The sequence below is a fragment of the Apteryx rowi genome, unplaced genomic scaffold (assembly GCF_003343035.1).
Source record: "Apteryx rowi isolate R43461 unplaced genomic scaffold, aptRow1 scaffold_363, whole genome shotgun sequence".
Lineage (NCBI taxonomy): Eukaryota > Metazoa > Chordata > Aves > Apterygiformes > Apterygidae > Apteryx > Apteryx rowi.
Genome location: NW_020450119.1, coordinates 23,489 through 51,368, shown reverse-complemented (window position 1 = coordinate 51,368; position 27,880 = coordinate 23,489). Strand labels below are relative to the sequence as shown.

The window sequence follows — 27,880 nt, the reverse complement described above, 5'->3', positions numbered from 1 at the left end:
AGGGAAGGGAGCAGTAATTTTGAGCTTCTAGCACAATGGGGACATTGTACATTCAACAGTTTGCTAGCCGTACATTCTTTGCAGTGATAAGAAACCAGGATCAAAAAAAGAACTCAGGTGCTGCATGGCATGAGGTGAATAGCACAAAAAAGATATCACGGACACTTTGTGTGAATGCAGGGGAACAAATGAGGGGTCGTCTCCAGGTCTGTTTTCCTTTTTCCTACAAAGAATGTGGCTTTACCCAGACTGCAGTAGTATAAATATATGTATTATATGTATGCATACATACATACATATACAGAATAGTCTTGAAGGCAGGGTTGTGTATATACACATACACACRCACACACATAAACACAGGTGTTTTCCAAACCACCAAAAAGCTTGCTTCTAGATACTCTGGACAGCAGACAAAAATGTTAGGTAATCACAGTAAGTGAAAGATCCCTTATGGGCAGGACACACCATGTTCACTGCCTAAGGAGATTTAGCGTATGGTTACATTCCCAGATGATGAGCTGCAGTCCCATCACCATTCCTATGGTGTGTTCTTCAGATGAAATTACTGGCCTTGCATCTAACTGCTCTAAGAAGGGGTTCAGATGTTAACAGAAATAGTTACGGTCTTGGCCCATATTGGCTGAGAGCTGTTTTTCCCTCTTCTGTTACCAAAGGTTAAAGCAAAGATATAAAAACACTTAAAAAAAAAAAAAAGAAGAAAAAAAAGAGAAGACTCAAGTGAAGCAGTGCTTCTCTTTCCTCCCCCTGTGTCTGTCTATGCTGATCAGTGCAGAGTAGCTAGATGCTACATCTGTAATGTTATCACACACTGCTAGAAAATTCATACACCAGAGGCTGAGAGGGAGAGAGCAGACAGGGCAGCTAGAAGCATCTCATGAAGACAGGACTCTCTCTTGAAAACAGAAGTCACTGTCTGAAAATCACCAACCCTACACTGACAAAACATGAATCAGAACTGGGGTAGCCRGATTTCCTCCCTCATGAGCAACATAACCACAATTCCCCTATAGCCAAGAGCCTCGTGCTTCGGAGGTCTAAGGGAAGGAGAGCCCAGGAATGGCTCCCTGGTAGCTGGCTGCAAGTACACTTTACGCTGTACCCAGTGGGCACAGGCGTCCCAGTTGTACAGACCAGGTTCCTGGCTGGACTGTGCTGCGGTTTGCTTCTAGCTTGTGTACCCAGGTTTCCCTTGCGGGGAAAACAGGACACACTGTTAGGGTGCAAGTGCGGCCAGGGCACTGTSAGGGTTTGGAGGCTCTGCAGCACCCCCAGACCCCTTAGTTTAGATGCAGGGGGGTGCAGCGACCTCACTGTGTCCTCTTGCAAGGCCCTGCTGCAGCCGCAGCCAGGGAGCTGTGCTGGGACTGCTTCTGAGCTGCTTCTGAGCTTCTCTCTTTCACATCTCTGCTTTCCCATCACCTTTCATACTCCCTTTCTATTGTTTGCCCTTCCCCCTCCCAATTAACCTCTGAGCATCTGCAAAACAGGATGAGGGAAAATCAGTTCTTTAGACAAAAATGACATTATAGAAACAGCCAGCCATGGACCCCTAGTTCAATAACAAGAAGTTTTACAGGCTCTAAAGGATATACTGTTACTAGGAGATACATTCAGAATACAGACAAAAATGCTTTAAGCTACCAGGATTTCACCTGTGGCTGCTAGCACTTGGTCCAAAAACAGTGTGAACCCAATATACACATACCCTTTGTCTGTACTGATAAAGGTAGACATAGACCTAAAACTTTAGTTGTGTGCAATCTCTTGTTTGTCTTAAGACAGCATCAGATACTCCCAGAGGCTGCATACCTTTGGGAATATTTTAGGAGCCTTGAGTAAAAGAAGTGGATGACAGATCTCACCACAGGAACGGTCAGGCTGTGTCAAAAGGCTTTTGTGTTTGGGAGGCCATGTGTATCCAGCAAACCAAATTTGGAGGTAAATAAGAAAGACATAAATCAAGAGAAGTATTATCAGATTGGGTCATACACATCCACCATCCTATCCACTAATCTTGCCAGAACCAGATATTGCAGAGGCAATACCTGAGGAATGCACACCTTTTTTTTTGCCTGGTACCCACTGAATTTATCCAGGCTCAGTTAAACACATATCACTAAGGCCCTTTTACCAATCTGTRCTGATCTCACTCCCCCTTCTCACAGCCTTTGCTAAGTATCACTCCCACACTTTGCCTGTTAGCTGGGACTGCTGTTGAGCTCCAAGGACTCATTCTCTGTGGTTCTGACCCCATCTCAGCTCTGACCCTATTTAAAAACAACATAAGCAAAAGACTCTTCTTTGCAGTAGCCAGAAATAGCCTAACAGAAACCCTCAGAATAATGAGATCTGCCCTCTGTTCTTGGTGTTCTGGGAAGGACATCAGCCAATGCATTAAACACTCTCCCTCTTGCCATCTGGCTTCCTTCTCTTCCTCCTCAGAAGGTCTGGCTTTAGATCTGAGATACTCACCAATGAAACCAGTCTGTTCCTGAGTGCTGGAAAATTGTTTCCAACTTCAAAGCATGGAAGAGTCACAAATCCCTGCTACTGTCATAGGAGGGAGGAAAGAGATCCCTCCAGGACAGATGGATTTCCAGTGCTCTTGAACAGGTTTCCCTGATGTAAAGCAGGTCTCATGGGGTCCCAGCTGTTCTCATGGGGTCCTAGATCCTGTCTGCCCCTAAAATCAGGTCTTGTCTCTCTTTATCTCCTCATGTACAGAGAGGCCACAGCCTTTAGTGGGAAAACATTCAGATGAAAGACCTGATYCAAAGCCCCAGGAAATGAACAGAAAGAGTCCAGCTGACTTGGAGTTTGGGCTGAGGTCACAGCATCATGCAAAGTGCAGCCTAAATTTAGGAAATACTAGATCCAAAACAAAGTCTCTCCATCCCTGAACGCTGCCCATACAACCTTGGCAAGTCAGGGGATACTGAAGGCAGCCCGCCAACGTGCAAGAAACTAAGCAGATGGCAACTGCTCTCTGTCTGCCTGAAGTCGGCATGGGATTTAGCCAGATATCTCCATGCACTGATAACTGCACTGCTGGGCACAGTACGGCCCCCTTTGCTCATTCTCCAGCTGGGCAGCTCAGCCAGAGAAAAACTTCATGTGATGTCCTGAGGTGCATACTYGGCTCTACCATGCTGCAGTCTCAGCCTCCAGCTACAGCCAGCCTGTGTTCTCTCTGGGCACTTTAGAGTTGTTGTTTTTTTAAAGTTGGGATGATGAGCAGCAGGTACACAAGACATCTATCAGAGATCACACTTTGCTGTTTGGGCCAAGGAGTTGCCTTCTCCTGTGATTGCCCAGTGCTTCCCTTGCCCTGGGTGGGTGCTGGATGAACACCAGCCCAACACACCGTGACAGGAGTACTGGGTCTTAGCACTAGGCTCCATCTCCCCTTCCATCTTCTTTACCACAGCCCAACTTAAAAACAAATCAAACAGAAACCAAAACACAAAGCAGGGACTCTGGATGGGACGAAGAACACTTTGGAGTTGAAAACAGGGGACTGCAAGAAAGATGGGGGTGTCTCCCAGGGAGAACAACAGGGGAGGGGAGGGGACACCGTCATTTACACCGATCAGGAGAAGCTGTAATCTATACACAGTGGTATAAGCCAAGATATATTACATGAAAGAACACACTGAGTGCATGGAGTTACCCACATTGGGTCAAACTGGCACAGTTGTCCTGAACAAGACTCTTGGAGTTGCAGTTGGTGTTGGTTGTTGACCTATCTAGCTCACTCTATATATATAGATATGTATAGAATTTTCTGCATGCATTTGTCTCAAAAGGAACTGTACAGCTGGGTTGGGTTTCTCAGCCCCACCCTGTCTCCGTCTTCATTTTTTCCGGGCTAGGAATGCCACTCCCACAATCACAGCAAGTGCAGCCACCACCACTCCTCCAACGATGATCAAGGGCTTCATGTTGTCAAAGATGCTGCCTGGCGACTCCTCAGTGCTGTTTCCCTTGTGGTCAGAGTCAGGGGACTGGCCGGTGGCCTCTTGTGTCTCCGTGGTGGCAGGACTGGGTTTCAGGTTGCTGTGGTTGTTCACAACAGCAGCATCGCCACCTGCCTTCTTGGTGGTAGCGGTGGCAGTGGCAGGGGCAGGCTGCTCTTTGGCAGGGGTTTCCTTCTTGTCTGCATTCGTGGCAGGCCCAGGGTTGGGCTTTTCTGCCTTTCCGGAGCTGGGGGCCTTGGCATCAGGTTTGTTTCCRCTTCGGACATTGCCTTTGGAATCCATCCCTACGAATGCTGTGGGCAGCGATCTGACGTCAGATGCTCAGGACAGTGCTGGCTCTTCTCCTTTGCCCTGCTGCTGGAGAAAGCCGAGGAGTCAGCTCAGGTGGACRACTCAACTCCTTGGAGCGGTTGCCTTGGGACGATTCTGACAGTGGTGGTGTCCTACCTGGACATGATACAGCACCTGAAAGAAGAAACAGAGGAATAAGATGTGAGTGAAGAGGAGACAGGAAGCCAGTACTATTCCACCCAAAGGCAACAGGGGAGGAGAGAAGACAAGACTAGAAAACTGTTGGTTCTTGCTTTACAAATTGTGGGCTGTATTCAAAGCATCTACTGCAGTGCCTGCCCTTGAGAGAACAATAAGCAATTCAGACCAACTGTCATCTCAGGCTGCCCCAACTAGGCTCTGTGTGTAACTGAGACAAGCCATAGCATCTGAAGGGTGCTGGCCCTTTACTGCTGACTGAATCAGGAACCAGCATTGGCAGGCCTGGAGAGCGGATGGTCTAAATCAGTTATTCACTCTTGAGCTTAGCTTAGTAGTTCACAGAGTTTCTCTTTGGACCCCATAGTAGGTGCCCTGAATACAGCACCGTATTTTCTTCCTTGGGTGTACAATGTTCAGGGAAATGTGGCTGCTATTCTCACAATGGGACTCTTAAGCACAACTGTAATGAAAGAATAGAGAAAAGGCAGAAACAAAGAAAGAAAAAGAGCACAACCTGGTCAACAGTACATGTTAGCACCTGACCAGCGAAAGCAGGCTGGGCCCACAACCAGCTGTGCCATTGTAAGCAAATCCTGGAGCAGGTGCTTCTCCAGGATTTTACAGAGATTTTACACTTTTTAGTCATGACAACAGGACATTCATTGCCAGTTTCAACTGAGGCTAGCTTATAGCCACAGAATAAGGCTAAAACCTTTTTTGAGTGTTGTTATCACAGCAAGTGTGATACATAAAAACTACAAGCCTGCCTGTTGGACCAGGATACTTGGCAAGAGCAGTGCCAGCATTCATCAGGCAGACAGTCTCTCCCAGTTTCCTGTCTTCTTCCCTCCCAGTTCTGGTTTGCCTTGGTCTCTGTACCCCTCTTACCATAGTTCCCTCCCACCTACACCACCCCTCCACCCAATGACAGCTTTCACACTAGAAACAGCTCAGTATGGCTGGAAGTCCARGAATACACTGAACTACAACAGCACTTCTTTAACATCTCCTGTATATCCACCCTCTGCCATGATGCTGGCAAGCTCAGAGTACAGACGGGTTTAGGTGGAGCTTCATTTCCCTGTTTTTTCATTACCAAAATGACTCTGCAAATACATATATCCACATGCTTTCTGTTCAGTTGGCACCTGGGGTATCCTACCCACCCTAGCCGTATATGCAATGCCATTCATCAGTGACAAGATATACTCATTTCCAACCAAATAAAGCTTGATTTTCATTTGCTCACCACAGCTGCCTTCCTCCTAGGTAAAGGAGAGAACATTTTGTTCCATGGGAAAGCAGATTGATAGCTTCTCCCCGCCTGTAACTCACTGTCTACCCTGTTTGTTTTGCAGCATTATCCCAAGCTAAGTTTAGGGAGCGGTAAACACGTGATCTTGTCTGATATTCTCCATCCAGATRGGTGCTGTAGAAAAAGCAGGGATTAATTCCGTGATTACCATAGATATCAGAACTACAAGAATTGTGGCTGTCAGTGTTTTTGGTGGCGCTACTGGAAAATAAAGCAAAGGCCAGATCCTCAGCTGGTGCAAACTGATATAACTCCAGTGCAACTGCGTGGATTTACCGTAAAGGGGATCTCACAGTGATTGTGCAAGGACTGGCAGTCTCACTCCTTTCTCCTCCTTGCAGTGGTTAGCTGGGCTTGCCTGCGGTGATGAGCACTGTCAGATGTACCACAGGTGATTAGCTGCAACCATTTTCGCCAAGGAACTGATGAAAGCAGTAAACAGCATGGATGGATCCAGAGAGTTCAGCAAATGAACAAAGCAGGCTTCAAAGGGTTATAAAGCACAACAAAAACCATCACTGACACAAGCCCAGCTAGACAGAGGTCTGGGCAGGGTAAACTGGCAGATGGAGCTCCCATGGCTACAGTAGCACTGCTATCCAGAGGAAGAAGAGGAGAAGCRGCCGCAGGGCAGCTTGCTGTTGGGCCTCCAGCAGCACAGCACCCTGTCAACTTAGTGCTTGGAAAATAATGAGTAAATAGGAGGCAGCTGTCAGATCTGAGTGACCTGCTTCATTACCTCCCTGCTGACCTTCAGCGCTGCCAGGGGCCTGCCAAGAGCTTTCTGCCTACTAAGTGAAATATGAGTTTATTAAATGTCTGGAATTAGAAACAAAGAGGCTCCTCAGAAACCTCCACAGACAACCAGTGTCTGTGGATAGATGTTTGCTCCAAAATGGCTTACAGGGTCCAGACCACTCCTTTAATGACAGGCAGGGAGAGGGTCCCAGGCTTGCAACAATGGTCTGTGTTGCCACCTCTTCCAAAAAACAGGGTAACAAATGTTCTGTTYTAATTTCCACCTAGGCAAAAAAGCTGAACTGGAAGAAACCTACTCACAGAAATACAGGGTTTGGGTTCAGAGRGAAATGGGGCAACAGCTTACTGCTTAGTATGAGATAGAAACTACACTTTCTCCTGCTGTCCCTTGTGAGCCATTTGTTGTCTGATGGACACCATCTTCACCAATGCCAGGCACTGACTGGGGGAACTCCAGTGCCAAAATCATGGAAGTCTATAGCCCACACTGCATCAGGCTTGGTGACCATGATACTAGTAYACCACATACTTCCTCTGAACAGAAGAAAATTTTCCTGTTCAGGTAAAGCCCTTAGCAGTCCACATCCCAGTCAAGTCAGCTCCTCCCCATCCTGCTTCCCATACATAAGAGCTGATGTCTTAGCCAACACCAAGAATTTAACCATTAATCTGCAAGGAGGTGTCTCTTCCTCTTGAATTAAAATTAAAATCCATCTGAATAATGAAGTTCTCACTGAAACACTTTGTCAGAGGGGGATGCAGAACACACCTTGACCAAAAGATGTCCATTTGCATCTCAGTGGAATTAATTAACGTGTGGTAAGCTCCAGGCAATGGTAGCTGGACTGCTTCCAGTACATGAGCCAGCCTGGGTATCCCTGGCTGCAGTCAGACATGTAGACATGCTTAAGCCATGCTGAAGGCATCTGCCATACAGGAATCCTAGTGAAACCCCACAGTCCCTTTCTATAGATGTCGGGTCTCCTCTCACTCAGCCATCTGAAAGATAAGCAGTTAGCCTAGGAGAGTAGTCTCAGCTCCTTCTGTAGCATGGAGAGAGAACAGGCACTTCCAGAAGGCATTTCATTGGACCTACCTTAGACACCTCCCTTTGGGCAGATGAACTGTCCATCCTTTAGCTGGATAATATTTGGYGAGATGGAGCCTGAAGTCTCCAAAATGCATTAGATGATCCAAGCTGGCCAGTTTTGAAATAAATCATTGAAAAGAGATATTCTGCCCCCAGGGTTTCATAGCCAGCTTTARATAAAATAGTTGCTAGTCTTCTCTTAGATTTTCAAATCAGTTTGGTTCCAGACTCCTCCTGCTGAGCAACACTTACTTACATTGCTGAGTATGTGGTATTAAATGGTGTTCTGAAAAATGAAAGGAGGAAATGATGTTCTCTCCTGCTACCGAAAATCAAAATCTGAAGATGTCCCCTTTGAAACACAAAATGTCAACACTCTCCTCTCATTCTTCAGTGAGGATGGATCATATAATTGGGCGTCTTGCACCACTCAGAAACACAATCCCAGACACTTACCAAGCTTAGCACTTTCTCTGTAGTTTGGGACTTGATAGATAAGCACATGGTCCTGGCCAAGTACAAGAATATTCTTCTCTCCCTGCTTGTTTTGCAATGCTTCCATAAGCACCATCTGCCCCACCTTTTCCTTTCTACTGCYTCTGAAGAGCATTCATGATGCTCTGCCTAACAGAAAACTTGCTTACATTCAGGGCCATATTCCTATGTGCTAAAACTGCATGCCGTCACTTGCAAGGCACTGCTGCTCTCATTTGGTAGCAATTTATCCTCATTTTACATCTGGTGTAACAATGACATGGGACACAAAGAAATGAGTGGGGCTCAAGACAGAAGCAGGCTTAGAGGTTAAAGATGGGAGAATCAGATTCATCATATCATAAATACTGAATTACTTGTCTGGTGGCTTTGATATCAATTAGGTGGACTACTCGCACACTCTCTAGTCTTCGTTGGGTTATGCTATAAGATCCTAGTGCTAAACTTCTGTTGCTTTCCCTAGAAAGGCTACATGTAGCCTAAGGTTATGTACAGAGGTGGTGGGGTTAAATTGTGGGGTGGGCACATTCACCTCTTTGCTGAGATATGGGGACACTGTGTAGCCCAAGGTACCTCAGTTTACATATATCATCTCTCATCTACACCCTTGATTGAACAAATCTGGATACCAGGCTCCCTGAAGTAGAAAAGCTGTGTTGTTGCTCATGGCCTACTCTGCACATGGCCTACTCTGCACCATCTGTGTGGACTTGTCCCATGGCTCCACACAGCACTGATACAGTTCATTAGAAGAATTTCCTGGTTTCTAAGTGAGTGTCACTAAAAGCAATGCAAGCCGCTTATGCAGATTAGAAAAGKTTTTAAAAGATTTGGAAACCAACTAAGCTAAAATAAATATCTGCAGTTCTTAAGTGTCCACATGAAAGGGTTTTCCATCCATGGTTTTCCATCAGTGAAACTAGCCATCAGGAAGGTTTGCCTCACAATCCCTGCTTAACTGTCTACAAATCAACCCATGGAACTTTGCTGCTGCATTGGTCTTTACATACTTCCAATACCCGCACATTGATGCTGATTCTTGTCTAACCCTGAACTTCACTTATTTTGAATTTCTGTCTGTGTCAGCCAAGCCAGACTCCAAAAAGAGTTTGGTGTATTCTGCAAAATTCATCCCAAAATTGTCAGTATTTACCTGAGCCATCAATYTCTTCTCTCAGCTTTCCTCCTGCCAGTGAGCTGACTCTCCTTGCCTRGTCTTATCCACTTGTCCAGCCAGGRGAGTAACACAGTACTGAGCTAACACATATRGCACCTTGTAATGCATGGGGTGTTGATTTAAAGAAAACCCTCAAGCCTTTCTGAAACCCAGGTAACAAGAAAGAAATCTTATCCTCTCTCACCCTCCCCTATGGCACTTCTAGCCAAGCCTGCACAGAAGATTAAAACCTGGGTCATGGAACTGCCCAKTGTCTTTCCAAACCCTGAGCTGGGCTGTCACTGTCAAACTCAGCACCCGAGCAGCTCAAGCACCCTTCCTGCCCACAGCGGCTGCAGCATAGCTAGCGGAGCTACCTGCTGGGGTTAATGTTGTGCTTGCTTGCAGGTATCTGCACTGCCTTTCCCCTTGGGACTCGGGGCGCTCGCTCTCAGCAGCACATCCTCTTTGAGCAGCAAAGCACTTAACTCTCTTTCATACCTAGTGCGCCAAGCAGAACATCATCTCCTTGAACATCATCTCCTCTTTTCTTTTTGCTCTCCTTCCCCTTTTCAGTCCCATGCTTTCGAGGGCATGAGCATGTGCTTATCTTTAAGCATCTCTGCAGCCAACTTGAGACTGAAAAGAAGGTGCTTTTCTGGCTTTCAAAAGCTAAGCCTGTGTATACTGGTGTGAGGCTTTTTCTCCCCAGCCCTTTGTCTCCTCCTCTTCCCTCATTCATTCCGTCACAAAGAAGGTTTCTCTCTAATGGCCTGTTTCTCCACCTTTGCTCTTTCTTCTTTATAGTTCATTACATCTATTTATTCCTCCCTTCCCTCTCTGCCTCAGTCCCTGCCTCTGCCTGCCTACCCGATCCTCCCCCTTCCAGCTCCCTCTCTCTGCCTCCCACACAGGCAGCAGCACTTGAGAATAAGGTTTTGTGAGAAAGTGGCATCATTCCCTCCCTTCCCCCTATGTTATTTCTTTGTTTAACAATCTGTGCCTTTTCAGGAAGGTTTTCACTTGGCAGCAGCTAACCAGCTCCTTCCCAGGCTGGGAAGAGRGAGCAGAGATAATGAAACCGGTGATCAGGAAGAAAAAGGAAAAGAAAAGCCCCCCAAATTCCTGCCGCTGTGAGAAGCACACAAATACTACGGTCCTCCTGGACTGCTTCTGGCTGCTGCAGTTCTCAAGGTCAGTGCAGTATGAGCCACCCAGTGCAACCACTCTACAAGCTAGCCCCAGCCAAGGCAACAAGACTGATGTAAGGAATACAGCTTTTTCTGCCTCCTTGAAGGGCACTTTTTCTGCCTCAACTCCCCCCCCCCCGAAAATTAGCAAATGCAGATGCTAATTCCTCCATCTCCTGTGGGTGCAGATGAAAGCTGCATCAATCCTGCACCGAATGGAACAGATGAGTCATTTCTAGTTTTATCGGAACAGGCCTGTCCTCTTCCCTCTGCAGTGACCAGCCCCATCCCTGAGCCTCATAATCTTCCAGTTAGTGTTTCAAGTTAGAAAGAAAAGGCAGCTTTGCAAGATGGAGCAGCAGCTACTGAATGTGGGATCTGGGCTGGGGTGGGAAGCTGCACCCCACAGATGTGCGCAGGGTCACACACACCCAAGAATAGGTGAAAAGCAGATCCTCAGATGCCACACTGGCAYAGACTGTTGTGCTGTGTCAGCAGGCAAGAATTCAGCCAAGACAGTGGGATTGTATATCAGGCCATGGGAGGATGCACAGTCACTACAGCAAGATTTGGGCTATACCCTGAGGGGAGTAAGACCTCCTTCCCCCACTCTCCTCTTCTGGGGCCCAGGCATCTGTATCCTCTCCTTGAGCAGGCCATCTGGCCCCAAACCTCCCCTGTGCTGGCCAGGCAGGAGCAAAATGTCTTTCATCTCAGTGCTATTTGCTTATTTATCTGAATTTATACTTGCAACAAAAGAGATCCAGCCACAAATTCCAGGTGTCCTCCACTTGAAAATACTGATATCAGAAATAGCTACTGGCAAGGTTTGACCTGTAGCAATGCCATGTAGTAAGAGCCATAAATAGCAGAAAAGGCTTTAAAAATCCTCAGGTCATCTTCCTTCATCCCTGCTTCATCTCTCCTACACTTCTTAATCATTCTCAGCAGTCTGGAAAAGAAATGCCCTAAAGGTTTGTCTTTTTTGTTCTAAGAGAAGCATGTTACAAGTACCCAGGCCCCATTATCCTGAGCTAAGTAGTGCGGCCTGTGTTGGCTTTTGGGCAAGAAATTAAGTGGGCCCCTCTTACTAGGCAAGCATTAATGCTTCTTCCTGCCCTGACTCCACTGGCAACCCCTGAACACCTTGGTCTGAAGCACCTAAACCGTGGGAAAGACCATGCAGCAACTCCACACTGATTGGGCCAGGGATGGGCAGCAGTCTGYGAAACTCCCACAGGTTGGGGAAAGAGGTCTTCCATGAGGGAATGACATATGTGACCTAGCCTGCTGTCAGTTCCCCTTGAAATTACATAGCTGGAAGTCAGTGAGAGTTGAAAGCACTCAGCGAGGCTGGAGGAGATGGCCTGTGCCTCACAGGACCCAGCCCCCCTTTTCTGAGTCTGAGAGGGCTTTAAGGTACCTGAGAACATGACACCCAATRCAGTCCTCATTATATCCTTCAGTCAATTGCTCTTATACCAACAGAGGAAGAGGTTTTCAGCATCACCGAGGAATAATGGGTGCTGAATGCCAATTAATTTCAAGAGCTTCCCAGATCCCTTAGGCAGGTTTTGTAAGTCTCAGGTGGCATGCCTGCATTTGGTCACTTAAGATCAAACTAGCTTTCTAAGGCATGGAAAAAGGCCCTCTTTTCAAACACACAGCTTCCCTTTGGTGAGTGCAATTTGCACCTGCCAAAACTGGCTCACAGGATTGAATTACTGTCACTGATTCAGGCGCTGGCACCAGCTGGTAGGTGAAGAGCAGGTAATTTTAGACTGAAGTCTGCAGATTTTGTTCCTGTGGCAGATTGTGCACATAAACAGGGAAATTAGGATTTGGCCACTTTGAAGAGGCTCCTGAAAAGAAATAACTTCCTGAAAAGGAAAAAAGAAAAAAAAACAAGAAAAAAGCATTGTTTTGACGACAGCAGATAAGGCAGCTATGAACTGAAAGTGCTGAGGGACCAGGCTATTAGAAACTAGGGCTGTTACAGGGGAGAGCCAGTGCTGCCACAGGCTTCCTATGTGACCTTTGCATGTGTCTTAAGCTTTCTTCTTCAATGCCTCGTGAAAATTGAATTAAGATGATATGAGACTAAACTCACCAATGTGAGACCCTCAGGTGGAAGAAACTATAGACATATGAAGTATTACCATCGCTAAAGAGGTCTTGTCTGAGGTGGTCAGAGGAAAAATGGAAAACAGCTGGAGCACATGTCTAAGGCCACTTGCTGATGTGCTGAGGAAGGTGCCAAATAAAAAGTAGTCTTTCCTGACAGGTGAAGGCTTCTCCAAAGAGAGCTGAGGATGTGGCTGGGCCACACGGCAATGCTGGTTCATTGCCACTTGTGGTTTTGTGGCAGAAGGAAGAAATAGGTTGCAGTCAAGCATGTTGCTACAGGTGAGCTGGAGAAGGGATTATTTCAGAGAGCCAAGGGGGTAGTTTGGTGTGTCACTCCTAAGATCCTGAAGCTCAAGACCATTCTCACCTCCCTTTCTTTTCCCAAAGACAGTCCATCAGCAAATCTCCCCATGCACAAGCATATCCTCCTGAAGGCTTGATCATGGGTAACAGATTGACACATGGCCAACAGCAGGAGGGGTCACATACAAACTTCTGGCTCTAGGTGGAAAAGGCCAGCCCTGGACTTGTGACCATCCAGAAACAGGGAGATGGAAAGATGTGTTTTGCAGTTCTCTGCTTGCCTATTTTTCGCACCATCCTCCCAGTCCCAACCCCTTCTTGGCCCTCAGATACCTGGGACATGGTGGTGATCTCCCTGAGGTAAAGACACCATTGAGCTTTGTGGCAAATGAGCGCTGCTGCTATTTCCATATCACAATAACGTGGATGACCATCACGCTGCAGACCTAAGTGCTCTGGACCAGGCACTCTGTCAGCGCCTATGAAGCTGTCTTTTGCACCTCCCTGGACCTCAAAGGCAGCTTGGAAGTGAATTAAGAAAAGAAGGGACTAGAAGCATGGACTGGAAGGACCACGCTGCAGGAGGGAATGTACTCCTGGCTAGCTCAAATGCATGTCACATAAGAAACCATAAAAGTCCCAYCTTAAAAATTATGAGGATTTATCCCTCCACAGCTGCTACCAGAAGACTGGGCCAAAATGTCAGACTTCTGAGAGTTATTTTAGGGTAGGAATTAGAATTAACTTTCTGACTCATGGCCAGGTTAGCCCAGCTTTTTCCCATGGGAATCATCTTAAAGAGCTCACCGACTTGAACASAACACCTCCACTGTCCTCTGAGGACATCTGTTTATCAAATAGTTTGTACCATCCACCAGCACATCCTATTGCTTCTGGCAACTGAAGGGGCATCATCAGTCAATTGTGTCTTTTCATTTAAGTAGCTCTGCTTCATTTTAGTAGCTCTGCTATCCACCCAAGCTGTTCAGTAGATTAGCATCCTATCATCCCTCTTCCTTCATTTTGTTTGGCCTTGGAAGCCYGGTTTTGCCAGTCTGTGCTCCTGAGATTTGCTCTTCCATTTTTCTAATTACTTCTGCAGCCCTGCCTCTGCCCCTGCTCCAGGCTGAACTCCTCTCCGCTGTATGGGTCTGGCCAGACTTGACTTGAACTCAGCATTTTAGATTGAACATCCACCTACCTCTGCCAGAAATATCTTGCCTAAGATATCCTAGATTCCCATTTACTTCTTCCACAGAGGCAGCTCATTGTTAGCCTGCAATCAAGCCAGACGGCTGGTGCGGCATTGGGAAAGAATAAACAGAGTGACTGACTTGTGGGAGGCTGAGCTCGTGCAGCAGCTGTGCTCAGTGGGAAGCRAGAAGGCCTCATTTTCCATCTTGCCTATTAACCAGTGCTCACAGCAAATAGACCTTTGCTCTCCTTAAAGAAATACCACTCAACATCACAACCAAAGGTGGCTGACCCGTTTCGCTAGCATGGTGGAGGGAGATCCTTCTGCAAGGYTCTGCCCATCCTGCAGGTTAGAGCCAACAGTGATGGATGTTGACCTGTCGCTATGATGGCAACCCTGTAGGGAGGACCAGAGATGCATTGCTCACATCACTGTAAGTCAGCTGAGCTGGGACCTGTACCAAAACAGAGACTCTGGGATCAGCACAGAACAGTCAGGTCATTATGGCTGGCCACATTAGTGCTGGATCAGTAAGTCCCAAAAAAGGCTTGGATGTGATGTTAGTGAAAAAACTGTCAAAGATAGGCATGGCCTAACTCTGTTCCTGCTGAAGTCAAAGCTTGCTGATGGCTCCAAGGGGCCACACTTGGACTCTTGACCTTCTTGTCTAACCCCTAAGTAATGTAGCCTGAAGGACTTGCACCAGGCCTCTGCCTAGGTGTCTCTTGGAAAGCTTCCTCTGGGGTCTGTGCCTCTGCTTCTGCTTCCATACAGAGGAGGAGAGGTTCATCAAGACTGGGAAGAYCTGGGTTCTCTTCCCTGCCTCATTCCAGGCTCCTTCTCTGGGAGCAGCTCATTTTGTTTCTCAGTGCCYTGGTTTCCCAGTCTCTGAAAGGGGCAAATAACACTTCCCTCCCTTTCTGAGCTGCTGTGGCAGTAAACACTTTAAAGGCAGTGAAATGCCATACAAGCACCTAAGACAAGTGACGGCATAGTGTGACTAAGCCTTCTCCCCATTTTCAAGAGCTGCTGCGGAGACAGATGAGGTAATGCAGCACCTCGCAGTATTATCATAAATATTACAACAGCTTTACATAAGGCATTTGTGTTGAGTTCAGCTGCTGTAGGCAACTCCCCAAGGAGATTTTCAGCTACCTTCCCATCTATTTTCCCGTCACCCCCACCCCCTTCCTGACGTAATGCACAGTAAATGTGATAAAATGCAAAGACAATGCAACTAGATCAGGAATCTCTTTTCATAGATCCCTTTTAACAGTCCCAGGCTGTGCAGGGAGACGGCTGTGTTTGCTGGCCCTCGCAAAGGGAAGGCTTGGAGACAGCAGCACCAAGTTGCAGCAAATATTGTTGACCCACTTTGCTCTGATGAGCTATTTATGAAGCCCTTTCCCAAGCTGTTGCTTGCTCTTCCCCACATCCCTCCGCCCTGGTCCTGCATTAAGCATTTCCCTCTCAGACAAGCCCTTTGAAGCTTCACAGGGAGAGCGTCAGAGAGCTGAAAGTGCTTTCACTGGTGGCAGCTGCTTCAAATCACCGCCACAGGGGGAGGCTCRCTGGAGAAGCTGCTGCCACGCAGCTGCGTCAGTCCCGCTGCTGCACCGAGACCTGGCGCTTTCGTCACTTTCCCGGCRTCTTTCCTGCTGGCATATTCCCCAGGGCAGCCAAAGCTGCAGTGATCATCTGTCCATCGTCCCAGAGCATGGCAGCCCTTGCAGGACCCTACCCCTTGCTCTTCGTGCTGCCAAGACACATCACCTCTCTCCCAGCTCGGTGGGGAGGCATCAACCATGTTCAGTGGTTACATTATATATGGCACCGAGGCTGGAGCCRGGAATAGCGTGGGCTTGCGTAGCCCTGCAAAACTGGCTTTGCCTTCCRTTGCCGCATCTGAAAAGGGAACAAGGGGCAACCACAGCAGTGGGATGCAGAGTCTGGGCACCCCTGTACGCCAGCACCAGTGACAGATGGAGCAGAGAGCCCCGGCTTGCAAAGTGCATGCCGCCACCAGTGGTCCTCCCCCGCCACGGCCCAGCCGTGCTCCCCGTGTGGCTGACGCAGCGTTTTGGGGCCCAGCGCAGCAGCTAGTGCCCTGGCAGCCAGCCCCGATGCGCTGAGCACCAGTGGCCACCCAGGCGCTGCCTAATGGCTTTTTCTGCCCCGCAACCCCGTTTTGGCAGATGAGACCTGAGCTAAGAGCGAGCCATGCTTGTCCTGTTCCCGGGGCGTTCTCCAGGGTGGACGACGCAGCCATTTTATTCTCGGAGAGACGCTGGTCTACATTGCAAAGAGATGCACACCATACTCCCTCCTGAGGCTTTACTTGGTTCTTTTCATGGTGCTTTTTTCTTTTTAATAATCCAAAACACTGCTCTCTCTAACCTATGCTGTTGAGGTGCTCTGTAGAGTAATGCCACATTTTTGCTCTGTTATCTTCTCCTTCAAGCCATGGCYCCTTCAAGCCATTTCTGTGCAGCAACATGGACTAAAAAGCACTCGCAGTTCAGTTCCACTTTCTTCCCACAACCATATTAAAAATATATAGCCTGAAGCCAGAAAGACCCCATGAAATCCACTCCTTCACACCTCCGTCACCACGCAGGGTCCCAAAGTGACAACTAATGATCCAAGTTTTTCGCTGCCTGGCACMCTGCACTGRTAYAAAAGCAAAAGCAAAACCAACCCCYCTTTCTAAAGGTTTGACTCAGTCRCCCGAGGACATGGTTACCTATGGCAGAAATGGGGGAAGTGTTACYAAATCAGCCCAGGGGAGTACAAGGTTTGGTCTCCAACTCTCCAGGGGTGCAAATTGCCTGCTCTGACTGATGTCTGTAGGGGTCGGCACTGAATTACACYGGGTGTGGATCCAGTCTTATGTTGGCTGGTCATACATGGTGAAGCCATGTAAATCGCATGGTCAGCCACTCGAGTGCCATCAGCCCTTTAGATGCAGCTGAGCCTGCTGCTCTCTCAGCCATGCTTCACAGCAAAACCATTTTTAGCATTATAGAGAATCTGAAAAATACCTTGCTGGGAYTAGGTTTTAAACATCCTTTCTGCTGTTAAGCCTGGCTTTTCAGGGTCATAGCACTGTGCACGGGCTTCCAAAGAGAAACTGTTATAACTAAAATAATTTCAGAGCATCTCACTTTGTTGTGCTCTGTCTTAGCTTTAATTCTGGGTTTCGGAGACTCCCTCAGAAATAGAATCAAAAATTCTGTTTCTCACTTGACAGCTTCTTTTTCCTGTCGGTACATGACTGTAACTTTTAGCCCTTCCAAATCACAAGGTGTTAGAGCTTAAGCCTTTCCTTGACCCAAGACTGAACGTGACTCACTCTAAGGCAGAAATTTGGGGAAGCAAAAGAGAAAATAGTCAGGATGACTTTTGTCAGATGGCAGCTATTTGGTAGGGCATCACATTGAAGCATTGGGAGTAGTCTGGWGATGGGGACGGTTTTGCTGGCTCAGGAGACGCAGTCACGGAAGCACAACCAGCATGTGAGCTGCGCAGCCATCCCCTCCGGYGYGACRTCTCGCGGGCAGGCGCGCGGCTGCRTGCCACAGACACATATCTGGCTGGATGCCCCCAAGTCTTGCACCTTGGCGCTGTGCAATCGAAGCCTGCAGCCCAGACCTCCCCGCCACCCCCTGTCCCGCCCTGGGTGGCTCTTAGTGCCTTGGCTTTTTGCCACGCTCTGTTTTACTCAGCGGTTTGCAAGCGTGTTCATTTGGGCTTGTTTTCTTTTTTTTATAATGCTTTTGCTGCTCTCTTGGAGCCAGCAATCCGATGGCAGCAGCTCTTTCGCACTGCGGGGGCGACTTGCTGTGCTGCAGAGAGGGGGCACCTCCCTGAATGGGGAGCAGGGAGCGCCTCCTGCAAGATCCACCGCGAGAGCTTCGACTTCATCTTTCGGCATCAGCGCCACCCCCTCCTCCTTTGCTTGCCTGGTCTGCGCTGCCTTCGACTCTGCTCAGCCGCCCCCCCAGAGCGCAGCTTGCTCCAGGAGGGGAGGTTAGCTGCAAAGACCCCAGCACTAAAAGCTTGGATCTCTGCAGGGAATAGGTATATACAGGGCCATAAGCCAAGAGGGCAGAGGTTTCCAAATTGGGGTGCCGCTCCCCCACAAGCCAGCAGCTAGTATTCAAGTATAATAGGCTCATCTCCTTTCTAACAGCTCACTCAAGTGCGTTAGGATCCTCATGGCYTTGCAGCTCTGTCTGCTTTCTAATTTTTGTGGTAGGCAATTTTGCCAGCTGGGGGGGGCAAATTTCCCTTCTAAATGATGTTTTTAAGGCCATTTCCAGGCCGGCTAGTGGGTCCCTTCTCTCTCGCAAAAGCAAACACAAGCAAAAAAGAAAAGAAGGGATGATCGTCTCTGACACCCCAACCACTGCGCTAAGCAGCAGTGAATTTGACAGCTCTCTTCAGCGTATTGGCATCCTGAAGGACCTGTCSCCTCTGTCTGATCCAGGACTGCACCAGGGTCTCGCCATGTCACCAGCAACCCCCAATGCAGCGTGGTTGGGGCAGGCAAAAAGATTACGAGGGCAATTCTGCATGCGCAAAGCAAGGTGCCRAATCCTCCAGCTCGCAGATTTGCAGGCATCAGCCTGAAAACTGTTGYTTTGCAGTTGAAATGGAAGAAGCCACTGCAGCCAGACAAGGGGCCAATTCAGCACGAGGYGGTTACCCTTCAGGGAGAAAAGCACGGAGGCCTCTGGCACGCTCTGGGAGAAAGCCCCCTGCTTACCTTGGGCAGCAAATCCTGAGCGCTCGCTCTCCCTGCTGCCCGCAGGAGGCTGGGGAGGATCTGGGGAAGGATGCCCAAATGCTTCCAGCACCAAAACGCTTGCACGGAGAACTGCCCTGCCCCTATCCGTCCCCTCTGCAATGTCTGCCTGCCCTGAGGCCCGACCAAAGGTGGGTCCAGTGCRTCCTGAAGCTCACCAGCCCTCGGTCCTGGCAGCCAGCCAGAGGAGGGGATGGTGGCAGTGGACTAAATCTGTGCRTCGGCAGAGAATTCTGCATTTTCTCCCTTGTCTTGCCACAATATCGTGGGGTTAGAGGCTGGCGCCAGGYGCCGTGGCTGAGAAAGGAAAGGAAAGAAGGAAAACGCTGAAGGTCAAACCTGTGAAGGTCAGACTTTTAGAGGTCAGTCCTGAGATCCAGCGGAGAGCTCAGTTCAGCGTAGTCCATCCTCCCTCTCCTGACAGCATCCTGGCCAAGCCCCACCCAGGAAAACGGGACTGCAGCGGGCAGGGCAGCACTTCCTCCTATCACCCCCCTACTGAAGTTTTCCCAGGCTGACCTCCACTCAAGAATAAAAATCCTCTTCCTTCCACCCTCCCCCATCAGAAGCCAGCAGACGGTCACAGAGCACTGAGGCCGGACCAAATCAACAGGTCTTTGCAAACACGCAGGGCACAGATGCATAGAGAGGTACACTGAGAGGCAGGAACGTCAGCAGACTGAAAAGACTAAGACGTGCTCCCCATGCATTTCATTCCTGGAAACACCCACCCCGAAACAGGAGCCCTGGTCCAGTACCCCCTCCCCGTTCTCCCACCCGGTTGGTGCAACTTCTCCTGAGAGCTTCAAGGACACACTATTGCCTCTGCCACCTCTCATTCCTCCCTCCCTTTTTTTTTTTTGGCAGGTTGCCCTTCATGAATGCCTTCCCAGCACAATGTCGGGGGCGGGGGGGAGAGGACAATATCAAAGGATATTCCTTGGATATCAGAGCCCCCTTTCCTACCAGGACAAACCCCAACTCGAAAAAGGCCAAGAGTAACAAACAGGGCTGCTGGCTAGTCCTAGCGGCGGTTGGTTGCTTAGCCCCTTGCCTCAGGACTGATGGCAATTAAACAGAGACGTAAACCCCGTCAAGGCAGAATGAAGGGCAAACAAGATGGTGTAGGCAGACAGGAGAAGAAACTTCACAGCTGGAATCCAAAGCAAAACCTTTGCGGGCAGAGCAGGGTGGGGGGAGGTTTACTATTTGCCTAATAAGATCAAAATATTTTAGCTAGTGATGCAGTTTACCCCTCCTTCCTCTTGACGGTATCATTTCCGGTATACGGTCAGCTCTGGTTTTATGTAGCCAAAGCCAGTTCTCTGCCTCTACAGAGCTTCTGCAACATGATATTCCCAACCTCTGTCCTAGGGCTGATGCCTCCTCCCCAGCAGCCACCCCAGCTCTGATTAAGCAAGAGCAGCATATCCCTCAAAGGCAGCCGGGGCAAAAAGCGGGTACGTGGAGGCAGGCAGGTGGGCTGGCTCTCTGCCACGCACTTGCACTCGTGCCAGTGCCTCCTCTTGGCTGCCTGACCTTCAGGGAGCAAAGAGGAGAGCTTGGGCAGGAAGGCAACCGCCCCCAGCCAGCCCCTGTCCCTGTCCTTGGCGCTTTGGGCAGACAGCACCGGCACCAATGAGCCGAGACAACAGCGCAGTGAGGCGCTCTCATTCCCGAGCCGGCCGGCCCGGCAGTCCCCTGTCCTCCATCTCACGTAGCTGCAGAGAGGCAGACACTCACCTTGAGCAGGTAGATCAGTAGCTCGCTATTTTCCTAGGCTGCCCTGAAGACGAACGGCGCGCATCTCTCCGCCGCTCGCTAGGCAGCCCCGTGCCGCTCAGCCCCCCGCACTCGCCCCAGCCTCCGGCACGCACAGAGGTGCAGCCAAGAAAGCGGCAGCCCTTACCTTCGCTCCTCCGGCCCTTCGCACAAGTCCCACCTCGGGAGCCGGCTCTTCCGCAGAGAGGAGGGAGGGAGGGAGGCTCCGGGGGATGTGGGGGGGGGAGGAGGCAAAAAAAACTTGGGAGTTTCCCACAATGCACCAGTGAGGACCGCATGAAACAGGCGAGCCGGGGAGGGGGAAGAGGGGAGTGGCAGTCCAATCCGGAGAGAAGGGCTGGCGCTCTGGAGCAGGGCAGGCCGCCAAGAGGGGGGCCGCCAGGGCGGTGAAGGCAGGCCGGCCCCAGCGCCGGGTCCCCGGCGCTCCTCGGTGGAGGGTCCGAGCCGTGCTTTGTTGCCCTGGCCATTGGGGATTGTCGGTGCAACGTGGCACCGAGCATCCTGCCTGTTTTCCTCTCTTGCTTGCTTTTCCAAGTCCGGCTTGCAGCGCATGTAGCTGCGGAACGGGGAGAGAAATGTGCTGGTGGGTTGGGAGAGAACCAGCCTGATGAATTGCAATGCTTCTGTGTGTAGACAAGGGGGAAAAAAAAGGAGTACAGGGCTCCCCTGCTCCAGGATAAAGGATTTCTGAGTATGAAGACCCCAAAAGAGCGGGGTGACAACCTGTCTTGCCAAGGGGAGGCTCTGCTTGGTGGAGGGGGGAAGCTAAAATGCTGCGTAATGGGGTTGTTTTGTGCCAGCTCGACTTCCCTTCTTCCCAAATCCTCCCTTGGCCCAGCAAGCCAGGTTCCGACTCCACTCCCCCAAAATCCCACGAGGCCGGTGAGGGACTGCAGGGAGCCTGAGGCTGGCTYATGGCCAGGCAAGCGGCCTGGGGCCTGCTGCGGAGCGCTGTGTCAGACTGCTGGCAGGGCTGCGTGCAAACACGCAGCCTTTCCCTTAGCTGCGCCAGCGGTTTGCAGAGCGTGAGTTAAAAGCAGACACACTTCCCCTTCACAGCCCACACCTCCTGCAAAGTGGCAACGTTCTCACAAATGCACAGCGCTCAGGTCAAATCTTGCTTTTACCCCGAATTCCTGCCCTGCCCTGCCCTGTAAAGCATAGCCAGGCAGTGTCTCAGCTRCAAACATACTTGGCGCAATAGGCCAGAACCGCCGCAGGTAAAATCAGTAAAAATGCCCTTTTCTGGTTCTGCTGAATTGCCCTGGCAGGAGAACCAAGCTAACGTGTGTCCGGCTATGCCAACACACTTTAAAAAACACAGAGGCTGTACAGAAAACGTTCTGGCCATATCTGAAGCAAACACTGCAGGAAATGCTGGATGCAGGACCCCAAATCTCCTAGGAAAGGCTGACCACCTTGGAGGGGCTGGCACTGCATGCAGCTACCAGTGCTCCCCTGGAGCAGGGATGAGCAAGGGCATCTTGTCGTTCTGCTTGGCTTCGGGAGGCTGCTCGGCTCCCCGGAGAAGTTGGCACAGATATAATCAGCTGTGGCTAATGCTAACGTCATCTCTGCTGCCCCAGTGTGGCACCTAGCCTGAACCCAGCAACATGAGCCCTCCCTGCCCTGCCCCATTTCAGAGATTTGTGCCAGGCACAGCCAAGATTGCACAAGGTTCATCCCTTTTCTAACACGGCTGCATGCTTCTTCTGATGCCCTCTGAATCTGCTGATCAGACCCATAGCAGAAGAGATGGAATAAGTTCCTGCAAAGCTTGTGAAAACCTGTGATTTAATACAGGCGAGACACCCAAATCGCTGTCCCCGGGAGCCAGGCATGGGATTGTACAAAACCCTTCTGCCACCTTTACATCAGGTACAAGCGTCATTGGTCTCTGCATCCTCCCTGCTGCGCTGCAGGAGCAGAGGGAGGGAGCTGCCTGCAAGCGGAAATTGCAGACAGCAGTCCCGCGAGTCTGGGGGAGCTGAGGCCAGGGGTTTCCGGCTCCGATTTCCCCTTCTTCATGCGCTCTGCCTCCATCTGAGGACATAAACAGCCTCACATGGTGCATCCATATGACTCAGACTTCTCCCAGATTTGGAATCAAAAGTTATTTTTATTGGTGTTAAAAAACTTTTTTTAAAAGAATCAAAAGAAAGGAGCCATGAAACCAACGGTCCTGACCCCCAATGTCAAACACAAGAGGAGAAGCCAGGCGAGATACACCAGAGCAAGCTGGCACGCAGAAAAATCCCCTGGCTCTGGCACGAAGCACGGGAAGGGTCTTCCAGCTCACTCCGTCTCCTGCAATAAGTGGGTCACGTCATCCCTATCCTGGCGCAGATGAGAGCTGGGTGCCAGCACCCGGTGCAGGCACAGCAGGCGCCGCCTGCCACTCGYGGGAGGCATCGATTTGGCTCCAGGCACAGCAAGGTGAAAACAGCTTCTTCAAGGTCGGCCGGAGCCGGGCATCTCAAACCACGCTGCTTCTGCTGCTGGGGCCGGGGACCTCGGCGGCAGCGCCGTCCCGGGCAGGAGCGCAGCGTGCCCCAGGAGCACTCGCTCCCAGCTGGGCTTTCAGAGGCAAATGGTTGTTCCCGTCACAGCCGGCGCCTGTTTGATTTCCCGCAAAGCCCAAGAGATGTGACAACGGCAAGCAGTGGCATGGGCCAAGTTCCCCTCCAACCCGAGCAAGGCTTGTTTCCCTCGGCGCCAGCTGCACCAAACCCGTTAGCCCCTCCACACCGTTTCTTTGCCCTCACGCCTGATTCAAAGGCCAGTCCCACACTGGCACACGGTGGGACAGGGGCGCGAGCTCCAGGGTGTTTGCATGGCAGAGGGCTCTTTCGCTGTCGCCACATGGGTGCTTGGCGCCGACCAGGACACCTCTGTGCGTGACCACGCTCACCAAAGAGCTGTCTGTCAGCCTCCTTGCAGCCTTCCCTTGTGCGTGACAGGGTGGCTTGTAAAAGTATGAGCAGAGAGTTATAATTAGAGCCCCCAACCCCTCCCTCTCTCCCATTTTTGGGAGGCCTCCTGCCAGCACAGTTCTGCTCCAGGCAGCTGTTGAACAGCTGACTGGCAGACAGCAAGCCGGTAACCTGGCCCTTGCGGCTGCATTCAAGGAGAGGGAGACCACGGTGATCTCTTTGCCCTGCCTTCGCAGAGTTAACCCTGGCTGCCACCAGGGCAGCAGAGGAGGAGAATATGGTCCTTAAAACTAGAAAACTGATTTACCCCAATTTCATCCCCGCCTCAGCACACCAGGCTACTCGGCATCCAGCAACAGCTATTCCCAAGGGAGCATCCCTCTTTTCCTAGACCCTCAGTCATGAGCCACCCTGTGCCGGGAGAGGGAGGGAAAGGCCATGCTGCAGCAAGCACCTGTGGCCATTTGGGAAGCAGCCATCTCCCTTTACCACTGCGTTTCCAAGGAAGCAGGATGAAGGACATTTCTCACAGTAGAGTGGCTCGTGACAGCAGCCAAAGCAGATTTGCAGTCACAACAGCTGAAGTTCTGCCTGGCTTAGCATCCTGCACAGAAAATTTCTGCATTTCTCTTGGAGTGAAAATGCAAACACAGTGCCTTTTTGGTCAAATTTGAGAGTTCCCTATCACACCCTCAAGGCAGGCTAATGCTTTAGTAAGGTCTCTGGGGCAGCTTTAGAAGTGCACTTGCCCCTATGAGCTGCAGCAGAAGTGACCTCTCACAGCTCAATCAGACCTCCTCAAACCATACCCCTGCTCCCCTGTGCTCTGCCCTATATGTCCATGTCTTCCATGAGCCACTAACAGGCCTTAATGGCCCTGACCAACCTCACCTGGGACCTCCACCCAAACCTTCTTCCCAGGGGCTCTATTTAAGCTCAGCCCTGAGCCTTCAGTCCCTATCTGAGCTATGGTGTAGGAGTACTTGTCTCTAGCCCTGTCTTAGGCTACCTCCTGTGTGGCCCTCATACTTATGCTGTAGGTAGCTTGTCTCCTGGTTGGACCTCTGAGACATATTTTGTAGCTTGTCTTCAGTCTTGTCTCAGGGATGGACTTTAGATCTATGCTATAGGTAGTTTGACTCCAGTTGTGTCTTAGGGGATGGACCTTAGACCTACACTCCAGTCTTGTCTCTAGCCCTGTTTTTAGCCTTGTATAGACCTTGGACCTCTTGTAGCCTTGTTTCTAATCCTATCTTTGGCTACATCTCCTGCTATTCCTGACTGAGCCCCCTTCATGGACACTGGACCTGGTTTACCCCCTCACACTATCAGGGATTCCTGAGGTTATGACCCTGTTCTCTACACCCAGAGCAGACCTTGTGGGATGGTGCCTGGTCGTGAGGGCACTGCCTTCACTGGGGCCCTCCTTGCTACCTGCTCATGGGGCTGCCCTGCTTGCACACGACCTCTTTGGCCTCTGTTTTCCACTAACTGTTTCTCCATCCACACCTGCAGGTACCTACAGTGCCTGTTCATGTGTACTTACTCAGAAGAGGCTTTTCTGACATCTCTCCCCATGTCAAAGCTATATTATATTTATGGTATTGTTAATTTTTATTCATAGTTTATGTAATCACTAGTATTTCATTAGCTCTATAATCATCATATTTACTTACAAGCATTTTAGCTCTATAGGATATTATGACTATCATAATTAACAAAACCATATATGCAAATGCAATTAACCATGCAGCAGACTGCATTAAGAGGTGCAGAATAGTATTTCCCTTAAGTTCCTTCCTTTACAAAGCTTTCCCAAATATCTCCCTGCGACATGTTGGCAGTGATGGGATGCTTCCCACTCCTCATATAACCGTCCAGTTAGCCAATACATTTGCCTTTAGCATGAGTAAGATTACATGTGTAACAGATCTTTTCCAATTCTGTTATGCAGGTACATCTTACAACATTGTTTTGTTGTTAGAAAACCTGATATCATTGCCAGTGTAGCCCAGGTATATGAATAGTGCTGTTCCCAGGCATTATTGAAAACAGGAATGTTTAATTAAATGGCTTGATCTTGCCCAAAGTCTTCAGCTAGCCTCCCCCTGTTTTTGCCCTCCTGCCTCTCCATGCAGGCTGGGCCTTGCATCCTCGGGATGGGAGAGCTGAACAGTGAGGAGGAGGGGGCAGTGGGGCAAGGATTAGCAGAAGGAGTATTCACATTATCAGTAGTTACACTTAGGTATAGACTTTACCATTCTTTTTCCTTCTTATTCTTTGACCATTGCTGGGCTTACTGATTAAGTGTTGGTTATTGGACAGATATAAGTATCCTCTAATACCTGTCTCCCTTCAATGTTACTTCTATTCATGACTTGGTCATGATATTTCATTATTCATTATCCYCTCTCAGACCTTCACATATACATACTTAACCCACAATTAATTCTCTCTCATTCAAGCACTGATAGCATTTAGTTTCCCCTCTGTTTCAAAGCTTCCCTTCTCTTTCCTTTCCTCTGTGATTTTTCTGCCCCCCCCCCGCCTCCTACATTTACACGCTGACTTAGGAGACTGTTACTGACTTCAGCAAATCTGTCACTAGGTCTAGCTGTGTTTCCTCAAATTGTTATCACTTGAAGGATTATCCTGTAAATGAATAAAACCACCAAGGTCATTAGGTTTTTATCATTTTAGAGCGCTTTTAACTGTGATTCCCCAGCCTGGGTGGATCCAGATCTTAAAAGCTGTAATTTTCAATGCTCCCTTGAAAGCTGTAACAATTTTTATTCTAGGATCCTAAATTATTATTATGTTAAGTAGTTAGACCAAACTGAATGAGACAACAGCAGGCTGCAGGTTAGATATCTAATCATGAAAAAAAAGTAGGAATTACTGTTTACTGCAGTTATACATACCAAAATAAGGAAAATAAAGCTCCAAACAGGCAAAATCTGATCACCGAGGCCTGTATAGTTACCTTAATACAAAACTTCTGGACTCGTTAGCAATGGTAATGCCATGTTTACTGGCCTACAGACAGCTGTTCCCCCTTCTCCTTTGGTCATCTACAAATCCCAGGTTATTACTCACAAATCCAGCAAGGATGCTGCAAACCCTCCTGTGACTCAAGACTGCAGCTATTAAACTGAGTCAGCTGATCTCCTTGCTTATTAAACTGTCTCTTAGTATTGTTTTCAGTCTTCCTGTGTGTTTTAACATACATTACATATATTTTATTTCCACTGTCTTTCTGAGCTTGTATAGTAAATTCCTGGTTTTCTTCATCTCTCATCATTATCTTTCCATCCTCCTTTCTCCAACCATACCTCCAGTATTTTATTCCATTATGAATGTGGTCAGTGTCCTTAAAGAGGTGTAATGGATCCTGTTTAGACAGTTTATGTCTTTGAATGATATCTATGATAGGCTGTACTCCTGCTATTTGGGGCGATTCTTTTTTTTAGTTTCCCCACTATTTGCTGTCCTATTCCATTAATAGCTGTATAGAGGACTATATTTTTCCTTGCTCATATCCTTGCATCAATGAAGCATACCTTCAGTTTATTACTGGGTTCCTTAAAAAGGACACCCATATCCATTTCTGTTTAACTGTTTTTTGTTCTCAGCAGTGATCCATACCTTGTTCACCTTGATATTTCTGCAAAATCCCACCAGAAAAATCTAATAAGAGTCCATGCTCCATCATCCAATCACTTCCTTAAAATGAGGGGATCTTCACTATTATGTCCAAAGCCCACTGCCCTATTATGAGATTCACAGTACAATATTTGGAGGCTTTTTCTTCCTTCCTCTTAAGAAGCTACCTTCACATCTCCTTGATGAATGCATTCCTTAAGGAAACTTCTAAACATCCTGATTGATGCTCCTGTGTCCAGGAGAATGCTATGTTTCTCTTCTCCACTTTGTACAAAACCTCAGGGTCACCCCCTAGGATCCCAGTGTATTTGCCACACAGGCACCCATTTGCGTGGGTAATGCCAGGCCAAAGCACACCTCCTTATGGGTGACTTTCATGACCCGCAGGGCAGAGGTGCTGGAGGTGCACTCACTGTGGAGCATRGGATGCATCTGAGCAGCGAGTTCCCATAACTCATCTGCTGTGCCTCACCAGCAGTAGGTTGTTGGTACATAATATTATATGTAATACCTGAGCAATTCCATGCTTGTTCATAAAATATTCTCCATCTTTTCCTGGCTTATAGCTTGAT

At 49.1% G+C, this 27,880-nt stretch overlaps 2 protein-coding genes across 3 annotated transcripts in view; one reads left to right on the top strand and one right to left on the bottom strand.

Annotated features, from left to right (window-relative positions):
• LOC112969687 (NACHT, LRR and PYD domains-containing protein 3-like) overlaps nt 1-27,880 on the top strand; it is a 55,461-nt gene that overhangs the window by 13,649 nt on the left and 13,932 nt on the right. The window contains exon 1 of one of the 2 annotated variants that reach the window (XM_026073207.1): nt 10,488-10,502. The exons of the other annotated variant lie outside the window; for it this stretch is intronic. The gene's annotated coding sequence lies outside the window, so the exon portion shown is untranslated. Of the gene's footprint in view, nt 1-10,487; nt 10,503-27,880 lie in introns of those variants that run through there. 2 annotated transcript variants of the gene reach the window in all.
• CEND1 (cell cycle exit and neuronal differentiation 1) lies at nt 3,879-19,335 on the bottom strand. The gene is made up of 2 exons (XM_026073219.1): nt 19,270-19,335; nt 3,879-4,466 (listed from the first exon to the last, which is right to left on the bottom strand). The coding sequence occupies exon 2, from the start codon at nt 4,281-4,283 to the stop codon at nt 3,879-3,881; it is 405 nt and encodes a 134-aa protein (XP_025929004.1). The 5' UTR covers nt 4,284-4,466; nt 19,270-19,335.